This window comes from Podarcis vaucheri (genome assembly GCF_965113315.1).
Source record: "Podarcis vaucheri genome assembly, chromosome: 17".
NCBI lineage: Eukaryota > Metazoa > Chordata > Lepidosauria > Squamata > Lacertidae > Podarcis > Podarcis vaucheri.
The window spans coordinates 10,292,713-10,313,907 of record NC_138755.1 but is presented as its reverse complement, the minus strand read 5'-3'; the positions used below and the strand labels follow the sequence as shown (position 1 = coordinate 10,313,907).

Below are 21,195 nucleotides of genomic sequence, written 5' to 3'. Positions count from 1 at the left end.
TTGTAAATATTAAGATTATACAGTGGTACCTCTGGTTGCAAATGAGATCCGTTCCGGAGGCCCATTCGCAACATGAAAAGAGTGCAACCCGCAGCGGCGCATCTGCGAATGCACAGGTTGCGACTCGCCGCTTCTGCGCATGTGGCAAAACCTGGAAGTAACTATTTCCGGTACTTCCGGGTTGCCGCAGGACGTAACTTGAAGCAGACGTAACGAGGTATGACTGTACCAGCAAGAATGAGTCTTTCCATTAAATAAAATGATTTAAATCAACTCTTAATGTCTAGTGATTTAAATCGTGATTTAAATTGATTTGATTTAAATCAAAGCCACCCTGGCTGGAAATAAAACTTAAGAGCCCGAGAGCCACACCACTCCCCCCATTAATGCTGTTTTCTTCTTCCCAAAGCTATTTGCTATCCCTGACCCCTCTTACTCACTGCATCCATCAGGGTCAGCTGTTCAGCTACTTCATCCACCGAGAAGGACAGGAGGGCTGGTGTATCCTCGCAGTCACCTGTCCCAGCTGCTTCTCCGATCACCTGTGGCAGCCCCATCCCTGTGGGTTCCCCTCCTGTCGGGCAGTGAGACAAGGGCCACCTGAGTGAGTGTGTGCAAGCCCAACTCTGACGAAGGAAGAAGAGGGCCACACACTTGTGTGCATGGAGGTCCTTTCACTAGTCCAAGAAATGTGCATTCCCCCAGGATCTCCTAAAACGTTATGCAGAATTCAGGGACAACTCACAGATCATGGGCTAGCTTTGCATCCTCTGAGCGCTGAGCCCCAGAATTGCAAGAGAGCCTTAGGTGCCCCTTGGGGCCCCTAAAGAGATCATCCCCTTGCCAGGTGACTTCTTGACTTGCTTCTACAATCAAACCCGTACCAGAAAGTGCATCACTGACAGATCTCAAAACCTGCAGCAAAATCTCATGCGGCTTACGAAACATCCCTCCCCTCCCCAAAAAGTCTATAAATACCACATGATCACGGGGAGGCATGATCCAGTACATGTAGAAAATTCTGACGACAACAACAGCAATAACTATTATTATTATTATTTTATTTATATGCCACTCATCTGACTGTGTTGCCCCAGCAACTCCGGGCAACTCTCACCAAAATATTGAAAACACAATAAAACATCTTCTGTTGTTCAGAAGATATAAAACCCAATGGAACAAACTATCCTAAGGAAACTGACAATCTTTGGAGCGTCCCTCTTGGGCATGGGTAGACAAACTAAGGCCATAGCTGTCAACTTACAGATTTGAAAATAAGGGACCAGCAGCCTTGAAAATAAGGGACCAGCAGCCCAAATAAGGGACCTGCAGCCTCACCTGTCCCAGGCACTCCAGTCTTCCTGTCCTCCTGCAGTCTGGTCAAACTCATGCTGGGTAGCTTCGAGAACATTGTCTGACCAACTTTGTAACCAGAGGTTCAACTGAATAGAATCTGAATCACATGCACCACAAGGCCTATGCAGCCTCAACTTAAGATGGCTCCCTGGCCAGGCTTTGCACTGCAAAGTTTGCAGCAGCACGTGCAACAAAATGGCGTCCAGCATTCAAAACCCCCCTCAGCTTGCATTAACTAGCCACACACAAGGCATGCAAGCTCCACCCCCCAGTCGTTCTTAGACTTCTTATTGGGTGAGTAACACAGCCAAGCAACACAGTTGGAGCCTCCCTCCTCCTTGGCCGGCAGGGAGGGAGGAAGAGGAGCTGCTTCCTTTGAAATTTAAGGGACATCCATCAATAAGGGACAGCAGCAGGACATGGCGCTGGAATAAGGGACTGTCCCTTCAAATAAGGGACACTTGACAGCTATGACTAAGGCCCAGGGGCCAGATCCAGCCCAATCGCCTTCTAAATCCAGCCCACGAACGGTCTGGGAATCAGCGTGTTTTTACATGAGTAGAATGTGTCCTTTTATTTAAAATACATCTCTGGGTTATTTGTGGGGCATAGGAATTTGTTCTTCTCCCCCCCCCTCCAAAATATAGTCCGGCCCCCAACAAGGTCTGAGGGACAGTGGGCCGGCCCCCTGTTGAAAAAGGTTGCTGACCCCTGCTTGGGGATGCAAAATTCCATTGGTAGCAAAATTTACGACAAAATTTGCAACCTGATGCCTTCACCCTCCCCTTGTTCTCACCAATTTTCTTCAGCATGCAGTCAGAACTGCCTTCTTCATCTAGAAAAGCAGAGAATGGTGGCAGAGCCATAGCTTCTCCAAATGAGTTAATCCAGCAAGAAAAATACTAAACTAGAGACCTCCCCTCTCCCCTTCCCTGCCTAACCCTTGTGCCTTTCTGGTAAAATAAAAGCCAACACATTGTTTTTTCTGTGATTACTCCAGGAATAACTAGCCTGCCTCCAAACTTACTGTTAACCTACGTATTGTGCAGAAGGGGGTGGTAGAATTCTGAGCCTCTCTGCTTCAGGCTGCAGGAGAAAAGCATATTTTTGAATGTTCCCCAATGTAAAAATAACCTCTCTGCATGTGATACACTAGCACATCGGAGACACAATTCTCGTTTGCTATATACAGGGAGCTTTTTATGTGAGGAAGCATTCAAAAATAGGACAACGCCCTTCCTACCTGCAGTGTGAAGTATACCGTTCAAAATGATACTACCTCATTTTGCACCATGTGGATAATGGCACTATTTTCACCACAGGAAGACGCTTGAGCTGAGTAAGTTTAAAGTTTAAAGTTAAAGGTCACCTGTCCACCCACAGATTGCTCCTGGTCTATACAGACTAGCCTTTTCCCACTTGGAATAATACACGTGATTCCTACAACACCTTTGATTTGAGAGCTCATGGTGGAATCTGGTTGGCCAAGTTTGCTTGCATTCTACTTAATAATCTAAACTGGACTTCTGGAGTAAAAGAAAGAGAGAGCAGACAATCCCCTTAGAAAAGTCAGTTTTGTGACAGCACATTAAAAGTCTTGATGCTGTTGTTGTTGTTTAGTCGTGTCCGACTCTTCGTGACCCCATGGACCAGAGCACGCCAGGCACTCCTGTCTTCCACTGCCTCCCACAGTTTGGTCAGACTCATGCTGGTAGCTACGAGAACATTGTCCAACCATCTCATCCTCTGTCATCCCCTTCTCCTTGTGCCCTCCATCTTTCCCAACATCAGGGTCTTTTCCAGGGAGTCTTCTCTTCTCATGAGGTGGCCAAAGTATTGGAGCCTCAGCTTCGTGATCTGTCCTTCCAGTGAGCACTCAGGGCTGATTTCCTTAAGAATGGAGAGGTTTGATCTTCTTGCAGTCCATGGGACTCTCAAGAGTCTCCTCCAACACCATAATTCAAAAGCATCCATTCTTCGGCGATCAGCCTTCTTTATGGTCCAGCTCTCACTTCCATACATCACTACTGGGGAAACCATAGCTTTAACTATATGGGCCTTTGTTGGCAAGGTGATGTCTCTGCTTTTTAAGATACTGTCTAGGTTTGTCATTGCTTTTCTCCCAAGAAGTAGGCGTCTTTTAATTTCGTGACTGCTGCCACCATCTGCAGTGATCATGGAGCCCAAGAAAGCAAAATCTCTCACTGCCTCCATTTCTTCCCCTTTTTCTATTCTTTTCCCCCATCATAGAATTTAGATTTTCAGATAACTGGAGATGGTGGTCCTGACGCTGAATTGGACCAAGTGAGTGTTGCAGGGTGGAAACATGCAGTGAGAGGCAGCCCAGGGCTGATTTTGCTTTTGGATGGTTTTGCTTTGGGCATGCACACCCACACACTTGACAGGCTGCCATGTGCCTTCTTCAGAGAAGACGACACCAAATAGTCATGGGCTCCAGCATATAGGATAGCTGGCTAATGCGGCTGCTAGAATGGTGACTGGGGGCGGCCACCGAGGCCATATAACACTGGTCCTGAGAGACCTGCATTGGCTCCCAGTACGTTTCCGAGCACAATTCAAAGTGTTGGTGTTGATCTTTAAAGCCCTAAACGGCCTCGGTCCTGTATACCTGAAGGAGCATCTCCACCCCCATCGTTCTACCCGGACACTGAGGTCCAGCTCCAAGGGCCTTCTGGCGGTTCCCTCACTGCGAGAAGTGAAGTTACAGGGAACCAGGCAGAGGGCCTTCTCGGTAGTGGCACCCGTCGTGTGGAACACCCTCCAGTCAGATGTCAAGGAAATAAACAACTATCTGACTTTCAAAAGACATCTGAAGGCAGCACTGTTTAGGGAAGTTTTTGATGTTTAATGCAGGGGAAAGCCTTACCTTCTGCCTCAGCAGCACCTGCCCTCCTGTGCTCCTCCTCCTTGTCATCTCTGTGGGACTGCCACAGCCCCTCTGCCAAAGCACACGCTGGGGAGTCACAAGCAGACTGGTGCAGGAAGCTCAAGGTTCGCTGCAGGCTGGGATGCTGGGGGGGCTCCCAGAAATCCCCCGGGTGATGCTGCAGCCAGAGTTCCAATACGTGCAGCACTGCCCTGCAGCCGGAAGGGAAACAGAGTCAGGCAGAACCATACACAAACACATGTACAGTGGTGCCCCGCAAGACGAATGCCTCGCAAGACGGAAAACTCGCTAGACGAAAGAGTTTTCCGTTTTGGAGGTGCTTCGCAAAACCAATCTCCTATGGGCTTGCTTCGCAAGACGAAAATGCCTTGCGAGTTCCTGCGGGTTTTCCCCCCCTCCCCCCTTTTTCTAAGCCGCTAAGCCGCTTATCAGCTGATCCGATAAGCCGCTAAAAGCCGCTAATAGCGCTAATCCGTCAATGGGCTTGCTTCGCAAGACGAAAAAACCGCTAGACGAAGATACTCTCAGAACGGATTCTTTTCGTCTTGCGAGGCACCACTGTACAGTGGTACTTAATTCGTTCTGGAGGTCCGTTCTTAACCTGAAACTGTTCTTAACCTGAGGTACCACTTTAGCTAATGGGGCCTCTAATCCCGTCGGCGTACGATTTCTGTTCTCATCCTAAGGTAAAGTTCTTTACCCGGGGTACCATTTCTGGGTTAGCGGAGTCTGTAACCTGAAGCATATGTAACCTGAAGCGTATGTAACCCGAGGTACCACTGTACTCACAAACTGCTTAGGCTCTTATCCAGGGGTAGGCAACCTAAGGCCCGGGGGCCGGATGTGGCCCAATCGCCTTCTCAATCCGACGTGCGGACGGTCCAGGAATTAGTGTGTTTTTACATGAGTAGAATGTGTCCTTTTATTTAAACTGCATCTCTGGGTTATTTGTGGGGCCTGCCTGGTGTTTTGACATGAGTAGAATGTGTCCTTTTATTAAAAATGCATCTCTGGGTTATTTGTGGGGCATAGGAATTCATTCATTCCCCCCCCCCAATATAGTCTGGTCCACCACATGGCCTGAGGGACGGTGGACCGGCCCACGGCTGAAAAAGGTTGCTGAGCCCTGTCTCTCCTCACCCCCCAATGCCCCTAGCCCAGCGGTTCTCAACCTGCGGTTCCCCAGATGTTGTTGGACTACAACTCCCATCATCCCTGAGCTCTGGCCTTGCTAGCTAGGGGTGATGGGAGTTGTAGTCCCAAAACATCTGGGGACCCACAGGTTGAGAAAGGCTGCCCTAACCCCTCCTGTCCCAGATAAGCTGCCTGCTGTTCAACAGCAGAACGGACTACCCTAGAAGGTGGACTTTCCTTCCTTTGGGGTTCTTAAGAAGAGTTTGGATAGCCATCTGTCCTGGATGCTTGAGTTGAGATTCCTGAACTGTAGAGGGTTGGACTAGAGGACCCCAGGGGTCCCTTCCAACTCTACGAGTCGATGATTCCATGCTGCCTTCACCAGGCTTTCTTCCTGAGGGTGCCCCTCCTTAAGCGTCCTGCCAGATTAGGCTGCTCGGACTTCACCAAGCTTCACTGCCCATCTGGCATCTCATTACAGACAACTCCCTCTTCACGCAGAGGCCACATTCCAAGGCACCTTGCGCTTAAGTGAAATCACATATTTTTGAAACACCATGGCAAAAGTCCCCAAACGTCCTGTTTCACCCCTGCCCCCTTCTACCCCCTTTTTTGGGGGTCATTCCTGGGTTTGGAACGATGCCCGCGTCCTCAGCTGCACACATATTGGATGCACCTGAAACAGTCACTGCCTGTACAGTAGAACCTCAGATTTCGGGCATCTCGGAAACCGAAAGTTTCGGAACCTGAACACCCAAAACCCAGAAGTAATTGCTTCCGTTTTTGAACGCGCCTCGGAAGTCAAACAGCTTCTAAGGCGCGTTTCTCTATTTTTTCAATTGAATTCTTTGACCGCCCATTGTGCCTCAGTTGTCAAGTGTTTCGGAAGTTGAACAGTCTTCCAGAACTGATTGCATTTGACAACCTAGGCTCCACTGTATTTTCTTCCTATATCCAGTGCTTTTTTTCTGGGGGCACGCAGGGGCACGCATACCCCTAAACATTTTGTGAATCTTTGTACTTTTGTCCATTTATTTGTCTTTATTTCTCCCAAATTGAACTATAAAATGATGGGTTTTTTGAGTCAAACTGAGAGTACCCCTAAACATTTTTTGAGGGGGGAAAGAACTTCCTATATCTGCCAGTTTAATACAGAAAGTATTGATCTGATGTGTAGAGATCTTTCCTATTCTACTTAATTCAAGAGGCTTCTGGAAGCTTCTCTGTGTGAAAGAAACAAGCAGAAGGTTCCTGATGTTTGGGTTATTCCTTCAGGGAAGCTGCGTACAGCTGGCTTAAACTGGTCCTGTTATCTCGGCTGTCAAGGTCATGTGGACTATAATAGTGAGGCCAGGAAATTAAAACTTATTTACAGAAACATTGCAAAATTTTTGAATGTTGATGATATTGAAATGAATGGAAGGTTGTTGCTACAAGGTAAAATGTAAGATGGGATTGATAATAGATAAACTAAATTGGATATGAATTTGCTGAACAATTTTTAAAAAGGGATACAAAAAAGGGAGGCGCGAGGAAGTCAGGAAAATATGTTAACTAAAGATGAGTTAAAAAAAGAGGGAGTTTTGTTTCTTCTTTATGTGTTTTTCTTTTTTCTTCTTTTTTATGCCTAATGTTTGTATTTTTGTATTTTGACTTTGTATTTTTCTGTTTTTGTATTCTTTTTGAATTTTCTTATTGATAAAACTTAATAAAATATTAATTAAAATATATATATATATATAATAGTGAGGCCAGAAGGGGTCTGGGTTTCACTTTCTCTTTCTATCTCTTTCCTTCTGGTGCGGTGTTCTGTACATAGTATGCTTAGTGTTAAAGTTAAGACTTAATATAAATTATTGTAAGTGTAAATCAAGTCTGCTGCAACTGGATTTCTTATGGACAGTGCCAATCCTGAATGTATTGGATTTGTGACCATTATGCTCATTCGCCTTCAGTAGCAGTATAGCTCTGCTGGATGAAATACAATTGCCTCTGGTCTATGTTTTGGGAATCCTGCAATGTGTTTAAGTTTTCACTCTGCTAACTATACGTTGGGAGTTCTGCTCTGGATCAATATTGAGTAGAATTTCAATGACAATAATACGTACTGCACCCACATGTCTATATATCCCCTTTCCAAAGAACACTTAACTGCATGAAACAAATAAATTTGCCCTGTACACACGTCTACAGGGCGAAAAGCAAAGTGGGCATCACTCTGATACCCTGCCAGATTAGAATTGCTTTTCCCGCCCCGATTCGCCGCACTGCCAGAATCAAGAACCAGCCCTTCTCCGGGCTCCTGAATCGGGAGCACACTTTGTCCAGCATTTTCCTCCTGCCCAAACCACCCACCTCCTACCCCTGTGCCTCACTTGTCCGGTCCCAGTGGCAGCAGCAGATCCAGCACCTGCGCAGGGTTGGCGAAGGCCCGGTAGGTGGCCAGGAAGCTGGGCACGTAGCCAAGGTCACCCTCCACGTTGGCAGACACCAGCCACTCCACCAGCCTGGGGAGTGTAGCAGCCCGCAACATGCGCTTCTTGCACGTGCGGTACTGTACAAAGGGACACTCTGGCATGCTGGAGACATCCTGTTGGGAAAAAGACAGGCACGATGAGGTGGGAGAAACTCACATAGCTGACACCTATTGAAGAGGTGCTTATCGTTGTCTAATACACAGGGTAGAGGTGCAACCTGCCTTCAGTGGGAACTGCAGTTAAAAAAAAAACCCTATTTGTGAAAAATCAGATTAGTTAACATGGAAAAATCTGATACTTGTGGAGTTATCCTGCCTTTGATCCAGGAGATTCCAGTGATTCCCATAACTTCTGAAAAGGTTACCACAAATCTTGGGACCCCCAAATTTGCAATAATAATAATATTATAATTTGTTATTTATAACCCACCCATCTGGCTGGATTTTCCCAGCCACTCTGGACAGCTCCCAACAGAACATTAAAAACACGCTAAAACATCAAACATTAAAAACTTCCCTAAACAGGGCTGCCTTCAGATGTCTTCTAAAAGTCAGATATTTGTTTATTTCCTTGACATCTGACGGGAGGGCGTTCCACTACCGAGAAGGCCCTCTGCCTGGTTCCCTGTGACCTCACTTCTCTCAGTGAAGGAACTCCAGAAGGCCCTCGGAGCTGGACCTTAGTGTCCAGGCTGAACGATGGCGTTGGAGACACTCCTTCAGGTACACTGGGCCGAGGCAGTTTAGGGCTTTAAAGGTCAGCACCAACACTTTGAATTGTGCTCAGAAACGTACTGGGAGTCAATGGTAGGTCTTTCAGGACCGATGTTATGTGGTCTCAGCGGCCACTCCCAGTCACCAGTCTTGCTGCCACATTCTGGATTAATTGTAGTTTCCAGGTCACCTACAAAGGTAGCCCCACGTAGTGTGCATTGCAGTAGTCCAAGCGGGAGATAACTAGAGCATGCACCACTCTGGCGAGACAGTCCGCAGGCAGGGAGGGTCTCAGCCTGCGTACCAGGTGGAGCAAGGGAAAGAGAGGAGAGTTCCTTGTCATGCTTGCACGCATGAGGGAGACGTGACTTTCCGTGCACGTGTCCCCTCTGCTGTCCAATAATAAAAACCAGTTTAGCATAGAAGGAGGGATCCGATATTCCCTATAAGGGAAGCTGCTACATACCAGCTGACACGATCTGTTGGCGATGGGCTCTGCCCTCACTCGGTGAAGGATGATGCTGTAGATGGCCCCATCTTCTGCCTCTTCACCCCACTGCTGAAGGGGTGTCTGGGGAGAGGCAGAGAAGAAACAGAAGCAGAACTAAGACACAGCTTTTTGGCTTCTTGGCACCATATGCATATGGCAGTGTAGAGCAGGGGTTCCCAATTGGTGGTCTGAAGATCCCAGAGGGTGCGCGTAACCCACCTGGGGAGGGGGGGCGTGGCACCATTCACATATCAAAAGCTACGACAGAGATATCAAAATTTTCAAAAGTAAGGGGTCCAGGACTTGGCTCTTGAAAAACAGTACTTAGCTAATTGGGGACCAGTGGTGTAGAGCAAGGTCTAAACTGAACTGGAAAGAGTTGAGCTGGGAGCCAAGAAAATGTTATTGTCGGGGTAAAGGGAGGCTTCCACCCATTCAGCGGTAGATGTTGGGGGGCAGAGAGCAGTAGTGAGATGCTGGAGCTGTGTGTACCATGTGGTTGTTCTTGTACCCCCTTAACTAGCCCCAAATGTGATGAAGTCAGCCAGAATTGAAGTACTATTCAACAGCCAGTCTAGTCACATTCCCGTGCATGGAATTGCAGGAGGTGCCATCTTGCCTCAGGCAGCAAAATATATTGAGCTGGCCCTGATCTTATTTTCTTGTATGGTGTGGCAGTCATGTTGTTTCGTCAGTATTAGCTGCCTTGAACATCCAATAGGGAAAGCTGGGGTATACGTTTTAAAAATAAATAAATAACAAATAAACTTGAGCAAAGTACGCAAGGGAATGGAGTAGAGCTATCAGAGAAGGAAGACTGGCAGGTTTGCTTTTCCATCTCCAAAACAAAGGAAAAGGTTCAGGGCACAGCTGCACAGGAGGTTTCTGGGGGTGAGAAAAGAGGCTTATGCATGGACGAGGGGCAAATCTCTGTCCTCTTTCCTATTTACAGTGGTATCTCAGGTTACATACGCTTCAGGTTACATACGCTTCAGGTTACAGACTCTGCTAACCCAGAAATAGTGCTTCAGGTTAAGAACTTTGCTTCAGGATGAGAACAGAAATCGGGCTCCAGCGGTGCGGTAGCAGTGGGGGGGCCCATTAGGCAAAGTGGTGCTTCAAGTTAAGAACAGTTTCAGGTTAAGTACGGACCTCCGGAACGAATTAAGTACTTAACCTGAGGTACCACTGTAGTGCTCAGCGAGCAAGTATGGGCATCATTGTTTATCACAGTAATTCCGGCATCATATTTGGTGGCTCAGATAGACGGCACTGTCTGTGTTTCTGCAATGTTTTCGCCTTTCCATAGGCTGCTGGTGCCACGGATGGAGCTTGCGGACTCAAGGCCATTATTAATTGACCAACGTTCAACGGCCAGTCAAAGAGAAGAAGGTTTCATCTCCTTCACTTTGATTACCTGTCCTTTCCCAACTCAACCCTCAGCATCAAAGGCCAGCGTAAACCGGGGTAGGCCCATGGGCCACAAGAGGCCCACAGGAGTCGTTTAACCGGCCCATGAGCCACCCCCAAACTGAGCTGCCTGCTCGGTGAGTTCCCACTCGCTGCACTAAACCGGCGCAGCGTGGCATGGGGACTCGTTTCCGCAGCGCTGGAAATCACGTTTGCACAGGCGCAGGGGCTGGAGATCGTGTCTGCGCAGACGCACACACTGGAAATTGCGAGCGCGGGAGCTTATCCGCACGCACAATCCAGCCCCCGAAGGATCTCCGCTGGAGTGAACCGACCCAGGCGAAGTAAACCTTGCCGACCCCTGGCCTAAAACCAACCACACACAGTGCAGCTGCAGGGAGCTGCTATTCTGGCTGGGAGCCCCCACCTCACGCCACCTATTTGCAAAACATAGACCAGCTACACAATGCAAGTCACTTTTAGTCTGGCCCTGATTTAACGCTGCTAAGAAGCTTGTGTTGTCATCACGGGTTACTGCTATTGTGAAGGGTCACCATGCTTGTTTTGCATACATTTTAAGCTGCAACTGAATCGTTGCACACTGTACTTTTGGCATTTCTCGATCATTTAGACCCATCCTAAGCTTTCCATTTCCCCCTCTGCACCCATGTGAGTGCAGTGGTACTTCGGGTTAAGAACTTAATTCGTTCCGGAGGTCTGTTCTTAACCTGAAACTGTTCTTAACCTGAGGTACCACTTTAGCTAATGGGGCCTCCTGCTGCTGCTGCGCTGCCAGAGCACAATTTCTGTTTTCATCCTGAAGCAAAGTTCTTAACCTGAGGTACTATTTCTGGATTAGCGGAATCTGTAATCTGAAGTATATGTAACCTGAAGCGTATGTAACCCGAGGTACCACTGTATACACTTTCTAAGGATGACCCTACAGTGGTACCTTTCGGAACAGACTTCTGGGACAGATTAAGTTTGAGACCCAAGGTACCACTGTATATAGAAATGAGCAAACCAGCAATATTTTAGGGAGCAGGCTAGCAGTAACCATTACTTACATCATAGGAGCCTACACAACACAAAACACTGTTGCTGCATGCAGGTTTTATTTTATTTGTTTTTTATCTTATATTTTGGAAATGTACATCCAGTTTCTTTTCCTTTAATTTTTTGGGGGCCCCCAAGACAGTGGGGCCCTAAGCTACAGCTTGTTTAGCTTATACGTAAATCTGGCACTGGGCTCGCTCCTAAGATTCACTCCCTGAATTTGTACCTATGGGGCGGCCTCTTTTTCTGTCCCTGCTCTTGTGCTTTTGTTCTACTTTGTTTAACAGCAACCTGACATAGCAGCTTTTCCCACTCTGCCTGTCAGGAGACGCTTCACCAATGGTTGCTGCTGCTTAGAAAAGCACACAGGGAAGAAGAATGCAACTGCGTCATGCTACCAATGTTGTCTGTACACAGGAGAAAAATACTCTTTGATTTGGGTGTAGGACGGACCAGACTGTTCCTTCCTTCCTCTCCTGGAGTGATGATATCTGGACTCAGAGTGGAATCGAGGAGTTCCACGCCTGGCCACCAAGCTGAACCCTCTCCTATCCAGGTAAGGTGAGATGGGGGAGACCCACTAAAACAGGTTGATCACAACATAACAACAACAACAACAACAACAACAACAACAACAACAACAACAACAACAACAACAATTTATTTATACCCCACCCTCCCCAGCCAGAGCTGGGCTCAGGGTGGCTAACACCAATAAAATTACAATAAAACATAATTGGGGAGAACAAACAAACAAACAAAAACCAGTTTATTAAGATACAGGTTAAAATACAGTTTAAAATGCAGCCTCATTTTAATAGTAGCCCATAAATCAAAACCTTAATGGGAGGAAACATAAGGGTCAGACTGAGTCCAAACCAAAAGCCAGGTGGAACAGCTCTGTCTTGCAGGCCCTGCAGAAAGATGTCAAGTCCCGCAGGGCCCTAGTCTCTTGTGACAGAGCATTCCACCACATCGGGGCCAGTACTGAAAAGGCCCTGACCCTAGTTGAGACCAATCTAACCACCTTGCGGCTTGGGACCTCCAAAGTGTTGTTATTTGTGGACCTTAAGGTCCTCTGCTAGGCATACCAGGAGAGGCGGTCCCGTAGGGATGTACCTGGTCGATCCTTGGACCCCCTGATAAATTTCAACAACTTTGGCTCCCTAAAAAAAGCTCAGCAACTCTGGGCAGATCACTGCCAGTTGTGCAGTCTCCTGGGAGTTGGACGTGACTGCGCTAAAGGATGAAAGCAGCCCTGCCTGGGGACAGGAATTCCTCCCGCTTGGTCTCGGCACCCCATCCAGTTGCTCCAGCTTCGTTCCTGTGACCTTCCTTGACATTTCCTGCTCAGCAGAGCCGCCAGACCGGTCCTGCAAGAGGTGGAAATGTAACACCACAACCATCTGCACTGCTCTGTGCCAGGTACCAGTGGCTGAAGGCAAAGGCAGTACAAGTGCCCTCCGCCAGCTCTCACTAGAAGGGGCACAGAAGCAAAAAAGGGGCATCTCTCTCTTTTAAAAAAATTAAAACAAAAAACACCCTTTATCTCTCCCCACCCCTAAATACTGTGGCTCTGCATCATTTATAACTGAGAGAGTTGAACCAGGAAAGTAATAAATATATCGAAATCAGTGAATAACAGCAACATTATTGATGCACAAAATGCAAGATTGCCGACTAACTTTAAGAGCTGAACTAGGAAAATAATAAATATATCAAAATCAGTGAATAACAGCAACATTACTGACGCACAAAGTGCATGATTGCCAACTAACTTTAAGAGCTGAACTAGGAAAATAATAAATATATCGAAATCAGTGAATAATAGCAACATTATTGATGCACAAAATGCATGATTGCCAACTAACTTTAAGCATTTTGCAAAGCCACAATATGAACTCTCTCTATGTGTACACGCACGCGCTTTGGATCCTGTTGTCAAATGTTATAAAAATTATGAATTCAAATACCGTACCAGAAATTCATATTATAAATATTAGGATATGTAATAATCCATCTGCAAAGTCCCAAAACGCGTTCCTCTTTTTAAACATGCGGTGATATTGTTTCCCTCTTTGTATATCTCTTTCCTATTCTGCGTTATTTAAAGATACACATGTCTGGCCTATCTCCAGTGAAGAGAAGGTGTTCTGAACAGTGGAGAGGGGTCTGGATGCGGATCTTGCATTTCGTGAGAAACATCCTGAGAAGCAGGGCTGTGTGTGTGAATTAAAAGAATTTGAGAGCAAAGGATTAGAAGCTTGGCCTCTGGAGTTAGTTCTTTTGCTTTTCAGTTTACGCTCTGCACTTTCCTTTTTCTCATTGAGAGACACTTTCAATATCCGAACCTCACCACAACCCTACATAAAAGCCATCCCCCCCTCCCATCCTAAGCCACAGCTGCGCCGTGCAACACTTTCTCTGCAGTTGGCATTGGGGGGAAGGTGGCGAGAGGGTACCAGCCTTTGCTGTGGCTTCCAGAGCAGCAGTCCTAGATTTGTGCAAAGCCGCGTTGTCTTCAATGGGCATAGGGTCTTGCAGCCCCTCCCGTCTCAGGTCACAGCCCTGGAGGCTTCCCTCCGCTGCAAAGCCCCGTTCAGGATCAGCTCCAACGCGCCGCAGCACCCGAAGACCCGCGCCCTGGGCTCCCTTAAGCAACTTAGCGGCGGCTTAACTGCCTTGCGGATCGGCTGCTTCTCAGGCAGCCTTTAAGCCCCGACGATTAAAGCGTGATAAGAGGGGGGAGTGTCTATCTGGAGAGCAGTGGAAGGAGGAGAATGCAGCGGGGCTTGGGTTCAAGAGCTGGGGGGAAAGAGGAAATTCTGGAGGTGAAGCGCAGGCGTGGGAAAAGGTGCCCTTTACGAAACCCCCTCTTCTTCCAGGAGCAAGCCGGTCACTTTTGTACATCTGCGCCCCCCCCCTTGCACCCCCCTGCCTCGCCTCCCTACCATTGCAATCTCCGCTTTGCCCATCCTCGTCAGGTCTCCTCGGAAGCAGCAGCCTCGTCCGGTCCCTCCGGGGGCTTTGCATGGGGCAGGCGATGGGGGCAGGCGCCTTGCCCGGCCCTGTTGCGAGGAGGGGCTGAGAGCTCCTGCCCGGGCTGGGGACTCCTCCTCGGGAGCCGTCCGGTTCGCCAGCGAGCTCAGAGGCAGCAGGAGGCGGAGCCGCCGTGCAAATTTCCTCCGCCCCGGCCCGGATCCGGCAGCCTTACAGTGCTGGACGGTGCAGGTTGGCTCATTGCGCCTGGTGCCCGGGGACCTCTTCCTTCGAGTCTTAAGGATGGGGGTAGAATCTCAAGGGAGCTAGACAAGAGAGAGTTTTCCTAAAAGATTCCCAAAAACTTCCTCTCCTCCCCTAAGCATTTCTACTTACTTTTCATTTCTTAACACAAGGCTCCCCCCTTTTTTCTAGCAAGTTTTATTAGGTCAATAGAGAGAGAGAAATTGCAAAGCTTAATATCAAATATATTTCAATAATAATAATAATAATAATAATAATAATAATAATAATAATAATAATAATGTATTTATACCCCACCCATCTGGCTGGGTTTCCCCAGCTACTCTGGGCGGCTCCCAACAGAATAGTAAAAATACGATAAAACACCAAATATGAAAAGCTTCCCTAAACAGGGCTGCCTTCAGATGTCTTCTAAAAGTCAGATAGTTGTTTATTTCCTTGACATCTGATGGGAGGGCCTTCACAGGCCGGCGCCACTACTGAGAAGGCCCTCTGCCTGGTTTAACCGAACTAAGGCTTTGATCTAGATAACAATAAACATGAAGAAAGAAAAGGGGGACAGGGAGAGAAGGGAGTAGAAAAAGAGAGAAATAAAAGAGTGTAGAAAATAGGCTGAGACAGAAAAATAAAATTCTGAAAATAGAGAACTTCCGATTATTCATTTGTCTCCTATATATTAACAATATTCACTTTGTCCAATCCAATATTACATAGGACTTTTTTTATCTAGAGAGTAATTCATAATACTTGGCAATACATGGAGCCGCCATGCTGGCTACTCCTGTTGTGGGGCTTTTGAATATTAGCTGAGATTTACAGACGTCATCGCAAGCATTTTTCACACCAACCCTGCAAAGTATCACACACACACCCCCAAGTAGCTGACAGGGAAAGAGGTGAGAGTAGTAGCTTGTCTAAACCTATTTAGGTTGCCGGTGGCAGAAGCAAGGTTTGAACCCGGGGCTTCCTTGCTTGCAACGGTAGTTTCTCAGCTGCTTTGCTAAACTGGCTCTCATCAGGGAGTGTGCGCATTTGCCATTCTTGGGTGTTGGCGGTGGATTTAGGGCAGTGTGGGGGCTTCCGACTCCCCACCCCCACAGAGTGCTGAGCTGAGAGGGCGCAAAACTGTGAAGATCCATTTTGGGGTGCCAAATTTTGGCCTCATCAAATAATGAACGATTACCAAAGTCCACCCCTGGCATTCATAGAATTATAGAATCATAGAGTTGGAAGAGACCACAAGGGCCATCGAGTCCAACCCCCTGCCAAGCAGGAAACACCATTAGAGCACTCCTGACATATGGTTGTCAAGCCTCTGCTTAAAGACCTCCAAAGTAGGAGACTCCACCACACTCCTTGGCAGCAAATTCCACTGTCGAACAGCTCTTACTGTCAGGAAGTTCTTCCGAATGTTTAGGTGGAATCTTCTTTCTTGTAGTTTGGATCCATTGCTCCGTGTCCGCTTCTCTGGAGCAGCAGAAAACAACCTTTCTCCCCCCTCTATGTGACATCCTTTTATATATTTGAACATGGCTATCATATCACCCCTTAACCTCCTCTTCTCCAGGCTAAACATGCCCAGCTCCCTTAGCCGTTCCTCATAAGGCATCGTTTCCAGGCCTTTGACCATTTTGGTCAAACCATTTTTCCCTTGTTGCCAGCTGATCCGAGTCCCTGGACAGCAGAGAATATTTATTTTTCACAATTCTGTGCTGCCCAGGAGTGTTTTCAGGGCAGCTTCTGAATAGGCATTATGATAATAAAACTGTAATATGACAAAATGCAAACGGGAATCGTAAAATAAGTCAAACACCCGCTGGTGGCTTAGCAACTCACCAAGTCACTTCACCTGCCGCTTCCCTCCCTGCTCTTGGCCAGTGGGAACCATTTGCTGTCTAAGAGCAGCTCAGTGAGAGTCAGTAAGAAGAGCCACAACAATTTACAGCGCAATCTACTCCAAAATTAGTCCCACTGAGTTCACTAGGACTTGTCCTTACAAGGCTATGTACACCTTGCTCCAGTGTGCTCCTGCCACTGGTGTCTGAAGTGCACGTTAGCCAAAATCCATAGGTATCCTGTAGTTTCTTGAGAAACTATCTTCCTTCATTCCTCCCCCCCCCCCACTTCCATCCAACTTGAAAATGCAAGATGCAGTTAAGCTGAGCTGTGTTCAGTTCAGACAGCATCTGTGCATATGAAGATGGCAGATTCCTTGAACAGGAGCTGGGGAGGGGGATGGAATTGCAAGTGTGGGAAAACAAATCGGGTAATGCGCATCAGGTGGGCACCCCTATCCCCTCTCTGGTGTGTCCAGCCACGTGCAAATGTGACTTGAAACACAGCAGAGGAAAACAACCTTGCTTTAAGCCACTAATGTGCACACAGTCCAAGTGAATATTGCAGCCTTAATGAAGGGGGTGGGGGAGGACATGCTACCATGGAGCAATGCGAGTCCCCCGAGTGATTGGATAAATCTGATTTGTTTTTAATGGAAGCTGCCCCAAGGGTCTTTGTGGACTGAAAGGAAGAATAGAAATCAAAATTGACAAGAGATATTTGACAGTGGAAAGGGACTGCCTCGGGAGGTTTTTAAGCAGAGGTTGGGTGGCCCTCTGCCATGGATGCTGTGGTTGAGATTCCTCCATCGCAGGGGGCTGGACTAGATGACTTTGGGGGTCCCTTCCAACCCTACAATTCTATGATTCTGCGTGTGCATGATTCTACCACACAGGACAGAAACAATACTGCACAAAGAAAATCTACATGATATCATTTACTGGAGCAGTTGCTGAACTGTTGCCCATGAGACCACACACGACTTTATCTGAGCACACCCACTACCAACTCCTTCTGCATTTTTGTTCTGGGTGTTGCAGCCCACTCCCTCCCCACACCTCTGCGCTCTCAGAGCCTTTTCTCCCCCCATGGGGACATTCTTAGCCTTCACAGCAGCATCCCAGCTAATCAGGGATACATAACATGGAATCTAAACAGCCAAGGAAGGCTGCTTGCTCTTCTCTATTTGTTTGCAATACAAACAAACCTGGGCCAAGCCCACTTAGAAGGAGTGCACCATGCGGATTAGAGATATGTGAGATCCCACAATACAGTTTCTGGTCCTTTAATTCACTATTTTTTAGTGGGTGTGATTGTCTGAAATGACAGTCACACACTGTGGATCTGGCATTACTACTGATGGTCAGTCAGCAGAGAAGCTGAGGGAACACCTGTCTGGCTAACATCAACTAACCAGGTTATGCATCTTTTTAAAAAACCTGTATCCAGGAGATTTACACCAAATGAACAGCTTGGCCTCCCAACCATCTACTTCCTTAGCCTTTGCAATACCAGCCTGATCGCTGTTTACAGTCCGCCCCATCGCTGACAAAAGCATAGACAAGGAGGCAACTCAGCCTGAACAGGGTTTATTGCATCATACACAGCAAACACAGCACATAGTAACCCCGTTCCGCAACCAGAGTGTAACTGACTCTGACCCCCCACCTCCATCCAGATATACCAGGGGGTGATTGTGGCTGGAGCAAGGGGGGAAATCAGTCAAACTAAAGGCACGGTGGGGAGTATCTCTGCTCAGGGTTGAGAGATTCTGGAAAAGAGTCTGATTTAGCTGGGAGGTGGGCAAGGTGCATCCTCTTCCTTCCTGACAAACACCAGGGCCAAGCCACCCCACCCACTGAAGACCCCATGCTTTTCACATAGGTGAGAGCTGAAAGGCAGGGAGAGCAGGAGCTATGCACTGGCTGCAGCTCACTGTAGGTTCCTGCCTGCTCTCTGCCAGCATGGGAAACAGATCCACAAAGCGGTCATGTTTCTCCTTTCCTGGGGCCTGCAGACTTGGCGGGAGTGAAGTGTGGGACTGGCTCACACAGAAAATCAGTGGCTGGGAGGCACCTTTAATAGCCAAGGACTCTGGAGCACTGCAGGATCAGGGGAAGGTATGGAGGGGGGCTACATAGGATGCAGCTTCCCTTCCTTCTTTCTGTAGCGGGTGCGACGTTTGGTCTTCGATTCTATTATCTGCTGGGATTGACGCTTCAGGGCTGCACGGGTCACCACATCCGCATCATCCTCTCCGCTATCCTCCTCATCTGCAAAGAGACCAAAGGGTTTGTGGCAACACAAGAGCGGGGCCTTCTCTGCAGTGGCTCCCCGTCTGTGGAATGCTCTCCCCAAAGAAGTTTGCCTGGCGCCTTCATTAGACATCTTTAGGCACCAAGCAAAAACATTCCTTTTTAATCAGGTGATTGATTTGATTGACATCCTATGACCTTTTAAAATGTGGTTGGTGGTTTTTTTTGGGGGGGGGAGGGTTATTGTTTTTATTTTGATTATATATTTTGTGGTTTTATATTTTGATTTTGTTTTGTGAAGCTCCCTGAGACCTCTGGGTATAGGGCGGTGTATAAATTCAATAAATAAAATCATCATCATGCATGAGGTCACAAGGCTAAGGTTCCAAGCCCTGCACTGTGACACGGGACTAGCATCATAACCAAGTCCAGAGCCATGGAGAAAGGCTGCCCCTCAACAAAGCCCATAGCCTAAAGGCAAAGAAAGGTAAGTACTCTACATCTGTGACGTCACAAAGGGAAACATAGGTATGCCAATGCCCCATAGCCATGTGTTCAAGGCCAATGATGTCGTAGGCAGAGAAGACCTGTGCCACACAGCTGCCACCCACAGAGAACCTGTAACTTAAAACTACCAAAGAGCCCCCACAGTGTGCTAAGACAAGGGCTGTGTGAACTCTGTGCAATACAGGAGAGAAATTCAGTGCCCAGGTAGTCCAAATTCTGGATTTTTAAAAAAAGAAATTCTGTAAAGTATGCAAACATGCATATTTACTCTGGTTTTGTATAATGTTCAGTGTTTTGTAAAAGTCATTATCATTTTGCTCATTTCCCCTCTCTGCTGAAAATTCAATTAAGCCATTTATCCGATTTCAGAAATTTTGGCAGGCATTGTACGTGCATTAAAACTTACCCGCACACCCACAAGTTACAAATTCTCTTTTCAAAACAACTTTTTTTTTTTAAATTCAGGAAGCTGAGGTCTATGCCCACAAGCACACTCTATGCTCCCACAAAATTGTGGCATGGCTAACACGACAAACAGTCCACAGCCACAGTCCACTAAGCTGCTTGTGCATTGCTTTGCATTGCACCCACCTGCAGAAGTTAGCTCGGTATATGGAACCCAAAACTATCAGCTATAGAAGCTATAGAGCACAGAAGTAGACAGGAGGCAACAGAAGGCTCTCATTGTGCAATGTAGCTTCTATCCAATGGCCATGTGTTAGAAAACTTGGATACCTGCTGCTGAGACTTACCATAATACATGTCTGGCTTCTGTGCGGTGGGTAGTTTGACCCTTGTATTGTAGGCAGGCAGCCGTCTCTCAAGTTTAGAATGGAACTGCAACAACATAGGACAGAGGTTAGACTGGGACCATGGGAAATGGGGAGGGGCAACTCATTTCCTTGTGTATTAGGCCAGCAGACCACGTAGCTCAGCAATTCTGGCCTGACTTGAAACGTATTGTCTTTGTAACTTTGACTGAGTCATGTTTTGCCTTAATGTCACCTGATCGGGTCAGGGATTAAATAGAAGAATTTTAATAACTGGAATGCAGCCATAATGACTGAGAAATTTATGTTCTTGGAATTCAGAACCCACCAGAGTTTGAAAAGGGAGGGTGAAAGAGAATTGCAAAGAGTTTGAAGCCAGTCTGAATTTAGGCAGGGCAAGGATAGAGCAGAGAGCGCTTAGTTGAAACAGAAGTGTGCCTGGGAACCACAAGTTGCTCCCATTGGAGAACCGAGGCAGAATTAGCAACTGCACTGACTGCTTTAGGAGTCTGCTCCCCAAATGCTCAGTTGTGTATTCGTAAATAAAGCAAATAGGAAAAAAACATCACAAGTCTCAGTGCCCTCTTATCCATAGGAAGCTAAACCCCATAATTCCATGTGGATTATCACTGCCTGGTGAATTGGGGAATATGTCATTGTGTAGAATCCCAACAAAGGTGACTGAGAAGACAAATTAGTCTGGCCGTCTCAACCTTATCTGAACCCACCTCCACATCTTCAATTCTCTGGAGAAGTTCCTTCTTGTCTCGATCCTTGAGAGAATCCATTAGGAACAGCAGCTTCTCCTCTGTCTGGGCCAGGAGGTCAAGGACATAATCACTGGCTTTCTCATTCAGTTGGGTAGAAGCAAAGCGGCCATATTCCTAGGGAGAAGAAGAGATGTTCACTAGCTTCTGCCCAACAGAGCACAGCAGGGAAACCTATGAACTTGTTGGAACAACTACTTGATCAGGGCCACACAGGGAGAGAACAAAGGCAAAATCTTGTTACCCTACTATAAGCATATCTTTCAGTGAGGT

At 47.2% G+C, this 21,195-nt stretch overlaps 2 protein-coding genes across 7 annotated transcripts in view; both read right to left on the bottom strand.

Annotated features, from left to right (window-relative positions):
* Nucleotides 1–14,693, bottom strand: part of RGL3 (ral guanine nucleotide dissociation stimulator like 3) — a 35,642-nt gene extending 20,949 nt beyond the window's left edge. Inside the window, exons 1-5 of one of the 4 annotated variants that reach the window (XM_082204750.1) lie at nucleotides 14,496–14,693; nucleotides 9,055–9,159; nucleotides 7,774–7,988; nucleotides 4,262–4,455; nucleotides 441–574 (exon numbers count right to left, since the gene is read on the bottom strand). In XM_082204750.1, coding sequence (XP_082060876.1) covers nucleotides 441–574; nucleotides 4,262–4,455; nucleotides 7,774–7,988; nucleotides 9,055–9,159; nucleotides 14,496–14,519 — 672 coding nt within the window. In that variant the 5' untranslated portion in view covers nucleotides 14,520–14,693. Of the gene's footprint in view, nucleotides 1–440; nucleotides 575–4,243; nucleotides 4,456–7,773; nucleotides 7,989–9,054; nucleotides 9,160–14,495 lie in introns of all 4 variants that reach the window. The other 3 variants (XM_082204748.1, XM_082204749.1, XM_082204751.1) reach the window with 3 other exon arrangements.
* Nucleotides 14,694–18,196: 3,503 nt separating this feature from the next.
* Nucleotides 18,197–21,195, bottom strand: part of ODAD3 (outer dynein arm docking complex subunit 3) — a 29,748-nt gene continuing 26,749 nt past the window's right edge. For all 3 annotated transcript variants that reach the window (XM_082204893.1, XM_082204891.1, XM_082204892.1), the window contains 3 exons: nucleotides 20,884–21,039; nucleotides 20,138–20,222; nucleotides 18,197–18,896 (listed from right to left, as the gene is read on the bottom strand). In XM_082204893.1, coding sequence (XP_082061019.1) covers nucleotides 18,757–18,896; nucleotides 20,138–20,222; nucleotides 20,884–21,039 — 381 coding nt within the window. In that variant the 3' untranslated portion in view covers nucleotides 18,197–18,756. The remainder of the gene's footprint in view (nucleotides 18,897–20,137; nucleotides 20,223–20,883; nucleotides 21,040–21,195) is intronic.